Here is a 13,550-nt window from a genome sequence, read left to right on the forward strand (position 1 = left end):
AATAGTATTTTTTTCCATATGTGCATTACTCTAGGACTAGCAATAGCAATACTAACAGATAATTCTGAAATCAGTTACTCTTTTTTTAAAAAATAATAATGCTGTAATTTATCTGGTTGCAGGTATCTATAGAGAGCTCTGTTTAGAGTCTGTAAAGAACAAATATGAATGTGAAATTCAAGCTTCTCGCCAACACTGTGAGGTATTGTCAACTTGTTTAAACTGGTGGCTTATCAAGTCTGTCCTTAATGGATGTGCAACAGTTTCCAAGATTTGGTCCATTTTAAGTTTGTATTATTTTGTAACTTCAATATTTTGATGTAACTTTCTTTATCATTTCAAAAGAAATACATCCTTAAAGAAATGAGACCTCAGCTAGGTGTCAGTTTGGTTTACATAAACAAGATTAATACTACTTTCATTAACAGGGCCTGTCTAAGATTGAAAAGACCTCCAATCATTTTTGGAATCTCTTTTATATACTAGGCATCTGAGAAAATAGTGCTATTCTACCATAAATATAGCAGTCACATTTTGCAATAATTCTATTTTTAAAAGCAGCTTATGGGCAGAAAATAATGTTGTCACTATTCAAAAATTGGTACGAGAGAATTAGACATGTTTCTATTTCAGTAGACTCTCTGATCATTTCGGCAATAGATAGAAAAGTATTTGCATAAACAGAGTTGTAGAACAATTACTGTGTATACTCGTTCATAAGCCGAATATTGTTGGTAAAAAAGTAACGCATCAGAGAGTGGGGATCGGCTTATAAACAGGTCTACACCAAAATTTGATGATTTTAAACTCTCTATGGAATCATTAAACTGAATATCTAATATATTGTCATTTTGTTTACCTGGAGCATCTGCAAGCATGGAGCCCCTCAGCTCCCTGTGGCTGCGGTTCACCATTCCCAGCCAATGGGAGCTGCGGGAAGTGGCTTACCCTGACGGGCCGGGAGCCAAAGTTTTCCAACCCCTGAAATATAGGGTCGGCTTATGAAAGGGTCATACAGTTTTTGCTATTTTTACCTATCCATTTGGGAGGTGTGTGTCAGCTTCTAAATGAATGGGCTAAGGAACGAGTATATACAGTAATTCTATTGATCCTTGTTCAGGTGGAAAAAAATATCAAAACCTTTAAACCCAGAGAGAGAAATTCTGCTTGTAAAAACAAAAGCTTCATTCTGTGAGTGCGTATAATACTTGAAATGTCTGGACTAATATGGATCTTCATATTTTGATACTGTTACCTGTTTCCTGGATGTAAATTGTCACAACCTGATCTAGTCCTTCTCTGAATAGACATCTGTCTACTGAGATTGACTTCCATGTGCTTCTAAGCCTCCTGGGTTTGGATAGTGACTGATCGCTGCTCCGAGCTCTGTATCTCTGAAGCATACTCCCTCATGTCTGACACCATTCTTGGGCAGTGGGACCCTGCAGTCTGGCTGCCTACACTCCAGACCCAGTGCCTTAGCCCTCCTGACCCTCCAGTTGTTAGACAAGCCTTTGTTTCCTCCCCTCCACACCAAGCTGTAGGATCTCCAATTTCCTTGTTATACCCTTCAGGGATAATATGGCAGTAAAGCACAGGCTTAGCAAAGAAATCTGACGCTCTCTTCACATAAATCACAAGAATTACAGACCCACTGAAAACAAATTCCTAAATACAATCCCTTTCAGGGAGAGCCCTGCCTTTGGTTAATCCAGGCCTGTCCTAAAGCACTCAGTGTGCTTGCACAGGGCCCCCATCTCAGTCGGGGCCCCAGTCACTGAATGGGTAGTGTTATGATGTGGTGCACAGGGTCGCAAAGCCACTCATCACTCAAATGTGGCCTGCTCCATGAAGTGCAGGGTGGGTGGTGATAGTGAGCAGAGCTTCCGGGATTGGGCAGAGCCTCCCTAGCCCAGGATGGGAGCAGAGCGCTGAGCTGGGAGGAGACTAGGGAGTGGCTGTGGAGGCCCTGGTGAGGGGTTGGGGGTGAGTTGGTGACAGGTTGTGAGATGAGTGGGAGTGTTTGAGGATGGGGGCTGCAGGGTGAGTGGCGATGAGTGGCAGATGTTGGGGCTGTGGCAGGAATTGAGGATGTTGGGGGATGAGGAACTAGCTGGTGGAGCTGCAAGGAGCAGGAAGTATGTCAGGGATACTGGGATGTGTGTGGGGGCTCTCAAGATAAGTGGGGGCTGATGGAGGGTTCTAGGGCGATGGCTGCTCATGCATTCCTAGATTATTAGAACTTCAAAAAGACTCCAATGGGAGACTTCTGAATTGGAATTAATTTGCAAAATGGACACCATTAAATTAGGCTTAAATAAAGACTGGGAGTGGATGAGTCATTACACAAAGTAAAACTATTTCCCCATGTTTATTCCCCCCCCCCCCCACCCCACCACTGTTCCTCACAACTTCTTGTCAACTGCTGCAAATGGACCATTTTGATCACCACTACAAAAAAATTTTTTCTCTCCTGCTGGTAATAGCTCGATCACTCTTGTTAGTATCAGAGGGGTAGCCGTGTTAGTCTGGATCTGTAAAAGCAGCAGAGAATCCTGTGGCACCTTATAGACTAACAGACATTTTGGAGCATGAGCTTTCGTGGGTCAATACCCACTTCGTCAGCGACCAGGCTAGGGGAAATTCCAGGGTAGGCTATATATATGTAGAGCAAGAGCTGAGATACGAGGTTAGTTCAATCAGGGAGGATGGGGCCCTGTTCTAGCAGTAGAGGTGCGAAAACCAAGGAGGAGAAACTGTTCTGTAATTGCACAAATACAGACAGATTCATCTTTCTTTCCAAATGCAAAACGGATGGCATCATACAAATGGACTAAGGTCTAAAAAATCACTGCTATCTAATACTACACAGACACAGTAGAGATTATGCATACACTAAATGAAAATGAGGAACCACTGATCAACATCCTATACAGAAACAGGAAAACATCAAAAAAGAGCTCTCCACTGGAGACGTTCCATTAATAATCAAACTTCCATAAAACGGACTTCACTAAATAAGACAGGAATCTACAGCAGTCACTTCACTCTCTACAAAGGAAAAGGAATGTAACTGTCAAAATCCTACCTGCCACATGGGGACACAACCGTAGTACCCTAACCCACCCAGCAATATCGTCAATCATCCACTAACACTCAGCCAGAAGAAAGTCTGTCTATCTCGGGGACTCTCTTTGCCCTGCACCCCCACAACATGATACAGTTCTGTGGCGATCTGGAAGCCTACTTCGCCGTCTAGGACTCAAAGAATACTTTCAGGACAACACTGAACAGTGCATATACACTGGTACCTCCCACCAAACAGCACAAAGAAGAAGAACTCCACATGGACTCCCCTTGATGGTCGAAATGACAGTCTGGACCATCAATTGAATGCTTCCGCCGACGTGACAGGCAGAAATCGTTGAAAAACAACACCGCTTGCTCATAAGCCTAAGTCGTGCAGAACGCAATGCCATCCACACCTCAGAAACCCGAATTATCACAAAGAGGCTGATAAGATGTGCGTTTGTCACGTGAAAACAGGTCTGACTACCAAAAGGAGGCCGCCAGAAACCTCCAATACAAATGCTACAGGCCACTTCCTCAGATCACCACTGAGGAATACACTAAGGGAACTGCACTATCTACCAGGACATCCTACACTAACACCGGAAACAAATCAGCAACTTAGGGGAGCCCGCCAGGGTGATTTCTATCTTACTACCCAAATCCACAAAACCACGAAACGTGGACGCCCTATCATCTCGGCATTGGCACTTCACTGACGGACCTGCTGGATATGTGGACTCTTCTACTCAGACCTATCGCCACCGAGCACTCCACTATCTCCATACACCTCGATTCTGAGAAACTGGCAATGCAATTGGTCACTGCCAGAAAACACCATCCTACCACCATGGATTGTAGAGGCCTCTACACAACATCCCACACACAGAATGAATACAGCTGTCGAGAACAGTATCCCTGATGAACCACGGCAACAACTGGCTGCTGACTCTTGTGCCTTTATATACACAAAACTATTCAATTTTGATGACAATATAATCTCCAGATCAGTGGCACGTGCTGGGCAACCCGATGGCCCAATATGCCAATATTTTTAGGCTGACCTGGAACACTTTCCTCAGCTCCGTCCTCACGCCCCTTCTCTACCTACGCGGTACTATTAGATGACATCCTTCAATATCTGGGCCCATGGGAAGTGAGACCTCTAGAAAAAGAATTCACACCACGATTTCAAACAACTTCCACCCCACCATCAACCTCAGCCTGACCAATCTCACAGGAGGTCACTTCTATAGAACCACTGTGCAAATAAGTGATGGGTCACATTAACACCCCTAAATCGAAAAACCTACCGACTGCTTATGCCTTTACCTTCATGCCTGCCCAGCTTCCATCCTGGGCTACATCACACGATCCATTTTACAGCCAAGCACTGAGTACAACCCGCATCTGCTTAACCCCTCAGACAGAGACAACAAAATCTCCACAACATATCTCAACTACAATACCCGCGTACGAGAAATTAGGAAACAAATCAACAGAGCCAGACGTTTCCCAAAGCCTGCCTACGTACAAGACAAACCAGAAAGGAAAACCAACAGGACTCATGCCATCAATACAGCCCCGCAGCTAAAACACCTCAGCAGTCATCAGGGTACTACAACCCATCTGGACAATGATCACACTTTTCACAAGGTCTTTGAGGTGCAGGCAATGCTCTTGCCCACAGAAACCTGGCAACCTAACGTGACTTCTCACCAGCAATATCACGTACCATAGTAATCTAGATGAGGATACCGAATCATGCAACAAACTCTATGCCACTCTGCCACATATCATACACCAGCGACACCATCACAGACCTAACAGATCAGCGCACACCATCACGTTGGTTCATTCACCTCAGGAAGTTTTTTTTTTTTATTTTTGTCGAGTCCAGGCCAATGTAATATACCTTTTCATATGCCAGCATTCTCTATGTCGATTGAGTCGGGCCAAATTGGACAGTTCACTTACGAAAAGTGATAAATGGCACAAATCAAGTGATATCAGGTGTGAGTATGTGTATATCAAAAACCTGTAGGAGAGCACTTTCACTCCCTGCCACACTACGCAGACTGATATGTGCCATCCTGTCTATGTCTATATATATGTAGGCACCAACTTCATATATGTATCTGAGCTTCAGTGCATCTTAAATGTTGACGACCATTCAGCTTGCGGACTAACAAAGACTGGTGAATGGGTTGCCAATTAGGCAGAACCAGTTTCTCCTCCCTTGGTTTCACACTCTATGCTAGAACAGGGCCCATTGTTTATTGAACTAACTGTCTGGCTAGCAATATATTAGAGGAAATTTCCAGTAGCCTTGCTCGTTCTGACGAAATGGGTATTGACCCACGAAGCTCACCCCAAAACGTCTGTTATGTGTATAGTGGTGCCACAGCATTTTCTGGCTTTTTACTTCTTGTTAGTACGTATGTAACATCCATTGTTTCAGGTGTTCTCGTGGTGTGTTTGTGGTAGGTGTATTATCTGCACCGTTATTTCCATGATATATGGTTTCCGATGAAGTGAGCTGTAGGCCCACAAAAGCTTATGTTCAAATAAATTTGTTAGTCTCTAAGGTGCCACAGGTACTCCTGTTCTTTTTGCGGATACAGATTAACACGGCTGCTACTCTGAAACCAGATTATCAGAGTTTCCAGTACTTCCCAGAATGATGTGGATCTGTCCCAGCTGGCATGACCACATACTGCACAAGGGGAAGGGGACATTTGTAAAAGCATGCTGCCCTGCCCCCACTGGCAGGAGCTGAAATGCGCTGTAGGTTATTAACATTAACAGACATAAGTCCTTAACCTCTTTCTTTCACTGATATGGAAGTTACAATAGAAAGTTGTGAAACAGACATAATTCTAAATGGGGGTTAAATGTGTATGAACATAAGTATTTTGTATATTTAAAAGTGAGGTAAATATAACTTTTCTAAGATTTTATCTACATCTTGGCAATTTATCCTTAATAAGGACTTAAGCAAATGTCTTGGTGCTTTCTTCTTGAGTTTCCACAGCCTCCATCTTTTCTTGTATTTTCTTCATACTTTTTTTTTTCTGGTCCATCTGTTTTTTGTTGTGTTTTGTTTTTTTTTCTCCCCCCCCCCCCCCTTTACATTTCGGATATCTTTGACAACAGAGAATCTGAGATACTCTTGTGAATCAAGTCAGGCATCCAAGCCTTTATATTACAGAATAGATGAATTCCAGTGCAATGTTAGGTGCAGTTGTAGAAACTGATTTTTTGGTACCAGATAATTTCTCAGCCAACTGAACTGCCTCGAGTGCTATTGTAGATAAAAGAGAACGTGACTAGTGAGTGTTTCCTCTTTGTTAATGACTCCTAGAAGGGCTGAGAGAAAGTATCTGTTGCAATTAAAATAAAAACAAAAACCCTCCAAAGATGCATGTATATTTGTCATCCTTTAGGAGACATGCCAGCAAATGAAAGGAGCAATAAAGGTACTTCCCCAAAGCCCAAAACTCATATAATGCAAAATGACATGCACAGTTCTGGGATTTCAGATACTGTTTTACATTTCTTTAAAAGTCTAATTGCTATATCTAAGCAGTTTATAATTATTGTGTCAAATATGTACTATTCTGTAAATAAAATCCATGGTATAACCATTCTTAACGTTAAAGCCAGCAACCTTGAGGGATGGGAAAGCAGCTGAAGTATTTGTTGGATTACATAGAGAATCCGAGCTTGTGTATGCATCTGCTTCTGTTTGTCAATGAAGGAAGAGTCTAGTACAGTATCTATAACTAAAGATAATCCATTAATGTATTTGGAACCAAATGGTGGTAGAGTTTTGATATCCCCTTTGAAAAGTGCTAGTTTAAAACATTGTAATTTAATTATTGTATGGTTGTCACTGCTGATTTAGGACTGTTTCAGTTCACACTTTTAAATCTATGTTGCATTATTCTGGACACAAAATATTTTTATTGTAGCAGTCACTTCTTTGTTTGTTCACAAAGTTCAAAGGACAATTGTTAATACAATTCTATGAGAGAATCTAACTGTTACTAGTACTATAGTTAACAAAGATTAGAGCTGGCTGAAAAATGGGGGCGTTTTAATAAAACATAATTATTTTTTCCCAAATTTTTAAAAACTTACTGTCAAGGTTCCTTCCCCACTCTGAACTTTAGGGTACAAATGTGGGGACCTGCATGGACACTTCTAAGCTTAATTACTAGCTTAGATCTGGTAACTCTGCCACCATCCAGAAATTTCAAGTGTCTGATCACGGTTTTGTCCCCCCCGCCCACCCCGAACCTTCCCTCTGGCGCTTGAGGGCTTCAACCATTCCCTGATGTGAACACAGACAACCCCTTGATTAAAACAGGAGAAATAACCACCCCTCCTTTCCCCCACCGAATCCCTGTGGTCCAGAGCAATCCTTGGATCTTAAACAAAGGAAAATCAATCAGGTTTCTAAAAATAAAGTTTGAATTAAAGAGGGAGAAAGTAAAAAAAATCATCTCTGTAAAATCAGGATGGAAAATACTTTACAGGATATCAAGAGTTCATATGCCCAGAGGAACCCTCTAGCCTTATGAGTCAAGATTACGGCAAAGCAGAGGGTAACAATCCTCTCAGCAAAAAAGGAACATTTACAAGTTGAGAAATACAAAATAGAACTAATTCGCCTTTCCTGGCTGTTACTTACAATTTTGAAACATGAGAGACTGATTCAGAAAGATTTAGAGAGTCTGGATTGACGTCTGGTCCCTCTTAGTCCCAAGAGCGAACAACACCCAAAACAAAGAGCACAAACAAAGACTTCCCTCCACCAAGATTTGAAAGTATCTTGACCAATAAGGGGACCTCTGGTCAGGTGTCAGCCAGGTTTACTGAGCTTCTTAACCCTTTACAGGTGAAAGAGGCATTAACCCTTAGCTATCTGTTTATGACATTTACAAATTTGGAAAACTTGACCAGGTGTAAATAGACAATTTAATTTGCACACCACTACAGAGTACATTCTGAATATGAAGTCCATAGTGAATTTGATCGGAGATAGGACACCAGATTATATTGACCATGTATTTGATCCAATCTGGTATTTCCTGTGTTCCTGGGTGTTACTTTATAGGACTGAAGGAGTGGGCAAGTCTTGACCAATGCACACGGTCCATGTCCTTGACCCACACCTAAAGCACTTCCAAGTTGGTAAGAACTGCCATTCATTCAGGTTTATTCTTGATTATCCTAATCAATAGATTGTTTCCAGTGCTCTTTGTGTTCCATTTTTGCTTTAGATCTACTTAATATCTTGAGAAGAGCACGAGTGATGGGTCAACCATCTTCTCTATTCTTCATTGTGAGTCTTTCATCAGACAGTCATGATGGGAAATAATGTCCAACTAGAGAACGTTTTGGTGGAGATCTAGCTGCTTGCTTTACATCTCCTTCCTATCATGGTCCCACTCAAATCCTCAGCACATGCACCCTTCTTTGATATCTGTATATCTTGCATCCACATGAAATATCTTGAATAAGTGTAAGCTTTAAGCGGCTGGGACATCACACTGAGAAAGCAGGTGGATGAGGGACTCAAAATTAGGTACAAAATGTGGCTTATGCTTCATGGCTGTATCTAAATGCATAAGCGACTCTTATCATGTTGCACCTGAACTTCTAAACCAGTTGATGTCAAGTGCATTTAGTTGATAAACATGCATGAATGCATGTTTATAATTTCTTGCTTTTGTTTCAGAGTGAGAAGCTCTTGTTGTATGATACTGTACAAAGTGAACTAGAAGAGAAGATCAGAAGATTAGAAGAAGACAGGCATAGCATTGACATTACCTCAGGTAAATAGGATTTGAAAGATTTTTCATGACTTGGTGTCACAGTTCAGGACAGCTGCACCTGCACTGTCCCTCCATGGGCCATTAAAAGCACCCACTCTAGGCTTCTCAGCCATCACCTCTCTTGGGCAGAGACCCATATCTCTCTCCCTCCTGACTGGTTTTTTTCCCTGCTGCAGAGTTCCCTGTCTACACTATGATTTCCCCATCAAACCAGACTACCTAAGCAGGTCTATTTCTCTGCTTTGCTTTCTCTACAAAGAATATGAGCAGCTGTATTTGCCGGTGGTCACAATTTACCACACAGTCATTTATAAGCAATCACATTTATTCTTAAGATGAAGGCGTTACAGAGAAAACATTACAGAAAAGAACTTGCACGTATGCCAATAAGCTTATCAGAGAGCTCCCCCATCTCCAACCAGGGCTATGGTAGGAATCAGTCCTTCATAACTCAAAGGCATTTTTTCTGTGGTTACAATTTCATAGCAGCCTTATCTTAGGACTAGCACACCCATGATTAGATTAGTCTTTTCTTTTATATAGATTGGGCCTTTGATCTTTGGGTTCTGGGAACAGGTAATCAGTGGACAATGGTCCCCTCTTCGGGATGTAATTTCAACAGGCTGGATTTTTGCATAGCTGCAGGTGAGAAATTATATTAGTCTATAGAGATTCCTCAGGCAAACACTTGATACTGTTTGTCCCAAAAGTCCATTCTTGACTGGCACATTGTTCAACATAGTCCTTTTGAAGTTCATAATGTGCCTGGGTTCATATCCCATCTCACTCTTCCCCCTCCCGCCCCCCGCGAATGGTTACATGCAGTCCTGGCCTGTAATAATACATAACCTTTTCATTTAATATAATGGACTCCAAAGATAGTTATACTTGATTCAATAAGGATATTGCAGAAAATTGTCATATCCATCATCTGATAGCTAACTGCTGGGTCAGTTATATGCAGGTACTGCATCTATAGAGCCTTTCATCACATTGTGGAATGCTGTTAATTGTATTTTAGACTTATTCTAAGCCTCAATGAAATTAAAGTAGATACAATCCGCTGTTAGAACAGATGTCACCATGCCTTGTCTACTATGGTGAGAATCTGTTAATTTTGGCAGACAGATAAAAGTAAGGCCTACAAAATATAGTACATTAAAATGTGACAATTGCCATTCTTCTCACAAAGAGCATATATCAGAATCTGATTTATATCCTTGTCAGACAATTTTTTTTACTGTAGAAGAGTTAAACATCAAATTCATTAATGTAATTGTAGCATTCTTATTATGCTTTTTTCAGAGTTATGGAATGATGAACTACAGTCCAGGAAAAAAAGGAAGGATCCATTTAGTCCAGATAAAAAGAAACCTGTTGTCATATCAGATATCCTTTTTCTATCATTCTTGTCTGTGCAGCATTTTGTGGTTTATATCCTTCTTACCACATGTTCTCCTGTTATATTGTCTGCTTACGGAAGACTATATATAATTTTTTAAAATATATTTAGGAAGTCTTAATAGGCTTGCAAATCCTTGCCATCTAAATATCCGTAACAAAACAATTTACAACACTGAACTTCTGTTTAGAGGGACATTATCCAATGTTGTTGTTTTTTTAAAATATGGAGATATACCTATCTCATAGAACTCGAAGGGACCTTGAAAGGTCATTGAGTGTAGTCCGCTGCCTTCACAGCAGGGCCAAGTACTATCTCTGACAGATTTTTTTTGCCCCAGATCCCTAAATGGCCCCCTCAAGGATTGAACTCACAACCCTGGGTTTAGCAGGCCAGTGCTCAAACCACTGAGTTATCCTTCTGTCATATATGTGTATTTAACAAGTTCCTACCATAGCAGAGTGAGCATGATTATAAAGTCCATGACATGCCACTTCCAGTGTTTTTTATTAAATACAATGAAATCTCTGAATACACATTTAACAGACCAAGCATGTATATAAATGTTAATATTTCAAAAGAATTAGACAGGTGTGCTGGGTTTTTTTGCAGGTGACTATCTTGTCTGAATATTGAATAAATGGGAATCAAATATGCAAGTATTTGTCCTTTGTCTATTTTTGGGTATATAATTGGTGTATTAGTTTTCCCATCTCCTAGTAGCTGCTAGGCTGCTGATAGCCTCTCATTGAACAAGATAGCTCAGCTTCAGAGGAATGCTTAGTAAATACTTTCTTACTGCTGTTCTTGGCAGACAGATTGTGTTCTAATTGTGGTGGTGGAAATCTAGTTGAAAGGTCACCTTTTGTGACCTAGAAAATCTAGATTAAGATCACTGTTTTCAAAATACTAATTTCACTGTTAAGTAATTGCAAAAGTGACTGTTTTTAATTCCATCTAATTTTCCACTTCCAAAAATAGAAGCAATTGAATTCTTGAACATGTCAGCCAGGTTTCTGCTGTGACTTTGTTTCAATACACTGATCTATGGCATCAGCTCCAGGCAGCAAAAACAGAGGAAGGAAGTTGTTACATAGTAGCAATCGTAACAGTGAGAGTAACATAGGCCAAAAAGAGAGGAAAAACATATTCTAAACATGCTTACAGAACAATTTGGGAGTGAAGGGAGAGGACTCAAGGGAAGTTTAGGGGAAAGTAAGCGAGAAGGCACAGAGAATACTCTAAATTAGATAAAATTTGGAAACTAATTCTACTGGCCATTGACAGTGACCTTTTAAAATAAAAGGGATTTAATCCCAAATTCTAGTCTTTTAAAAACTCACCCTAAACTTTTTCTGGTAAGATAGTAAAGCATTATTTGATATGTCTGGTAAGTAGTGTCGTTGTGCTTGGAGCATGGAGAAACACATGATTCTCACTCCAAGGAGTTTGCAGTCTTTAATTTAAAAAAAATACAGTTCCATGCAAATGCTACGCAAGATGATGTGACAATGGATACATAATCTCCAAGAAATGTAGAACCATTTTTCTGATAATGTTAAGCTACTAAAATCCAATATTGATATGCTTCAGAAGTTTAAGGAATTGATACATTTGAATGAAAATGATATCTTCCCAGGACACAAAGATAAGTAAGGAGTTAACAGCATAAGGATGGCATGATATATGCTCAGGAGATGGAGGATGAAATGAATGATTCTGGAAGATGGCTTTGGAGATGTAGGTAAAAGGAAGATGAAATGAATGTAGGTAGAGTTGTAGTTAGCGTTCTGAAGGTGAAGACTAGAAACTTGAATTTGTGAATAGTAGAGAAGCAATTTGAAGACTGACGTGATCAATAGCTGTATTTTTAAGGGCTGAAAAGTAGTCCTGTCAGAAGCAGGAAGACTAGAGAAAAAGATTGCAGTAATTGAGGTAAATTGGCCAACATCTGGACTTTGCTTTAGAGGTAGAAGGTTGTCTTTTTTTGCGGAGATGTCAGAGGTGGAACCTTCAGAGGCAAAGATTTGTATTTGTTTTGTACAGTGCCAAACACACTTCTAGTACCAGTGACAGAAAGACAGAATTTGGCAGTAGGAGGAGAGAGGAGGCTTAATATGACATTGTGGTTGAGATTAGATGATGATGGAATGTTCAACTGTGGAGTAAAAATAGGGTAAAACTTAGACAAAAGATGCCCCTCTCCAGGTAGCTTTTTGAAAGGGAGTTGTACTATGCAGAAAGTAACTTACTTGTTGACCTTTTCTTGTACTATGTTCTGTAACTTGTACAATTTAACTCCATATCTTGAGTATTCTTTACCTTGTTTATTGACTGTGGTCTAATTGTTAAGGCTTAAGAGCTGTATGCTTATCACTTTTTGATTGCATATTTTAAATTCCGGAGGTCAGGGTTGCTAATGTTTGCAGGCTTTAGGTTAATAAGGAGTAAGGACAAGATTCAAAAGCTGTGAATTCATAACTGTCACCGTTTTACAGCTGATATCCAGTGCAGGTAAGAGGCTCAAAGGAGCCAGCTTCCAGAAGTAAACACAAAACCCAGGAAATGATTGGTAGACCCTCTTAGCCTGGAGGAAGGGGAGGAGGTCTAAAGGCTTTGCAAACTGAGGTACCCTTCAGGTGTACCCTCATTTCCCCCTTGCAAGGGAGGATGAGAGAATTCAAAGGTGGGCTGAATCCTAGGAGTTAGGCCTAAGGGGATCAACCCTATTTATTTATTTATTTATTTATTTATTTATTTGGTATGGAGGCCATTTAATATCACATCAAACTGAAAACACATGATATTTGAAGTGTTTAGGTCCCCCTATTAAAATTTAAAATCAAAATGAAGTTAAAGTTTTGGCTTTCTTTTTTAAAGTCTATCACTGTCTATTTCATTTTGCGTTTCTCTAATTGGGGCACACCACATCAAGACTGCTGCTTTATTGGAATATTTCCCAGAAAGATGACCTGTCGTAATGACAGTGGATAATAATGAATGTTACTTGGTTAAGATGGCATTATCATAAATTCAGCTTAGTGGAGATGCTTTCAGCTAGTGCCAGAAATTTAAGTGGTGGTTATTCAGTTGTTTGGATGTAACCCTATCGTCTGGTCTTCCCATACAGGAATTGCTAAAAGGAATTAGGGGGTATAAATTTCCAAGTATTCATGTGCAGGATGGCTGTGTGCTGGAGGTGTCAAGCCAAATAGCTTCAAATTACAAGATACACT

At 40.4% G+C, this 13,550-nt stretch overlaps 1 protein-coding gene across 1 annotated transcript in view; it reads left to right on the plus strand.

Moving 5' to 3' along the window:
* BRMS1L (BRMS1 like transcriptional repressor) overlaps positions 1 to 13,550 on the plus strand; it is a 59,961-nt gene that overhangs the window by 30,229 nt on the left and 16,182 nt on the right. Inside the window, exons 4-6 of the mRNA XM_032762833.2 lie at positions 123 to 202; positions 8,816 to 8,912; positions 10,218 to 10,301. Coding sequence (XP_032618724.1) covers positions 123 to 202; positions 8,816 to 8,912; positions 10,218 to 10,301 — 261 coding nt within the window. The remainder of the gene's footprint in view (positions 1 to 122; positions 203 to 8,815; positions 8,913 to 10,217; positions 10,302 to 13,550) is intronic.

Source organism: Chelonoidis abingdonii, chromosome 4, assembly GCF_003597395.2.
Source record: "Chelonoidis abingdonii isolate Lonesome George chromosome 4, CheloAbing_2.0, whole genome shotgun sequence".
NCBI lineage: Eukaryota > Metazoa > Chordata > Testudines > Testudinidae > Chelonoidis > Chelonoidis abingdonii.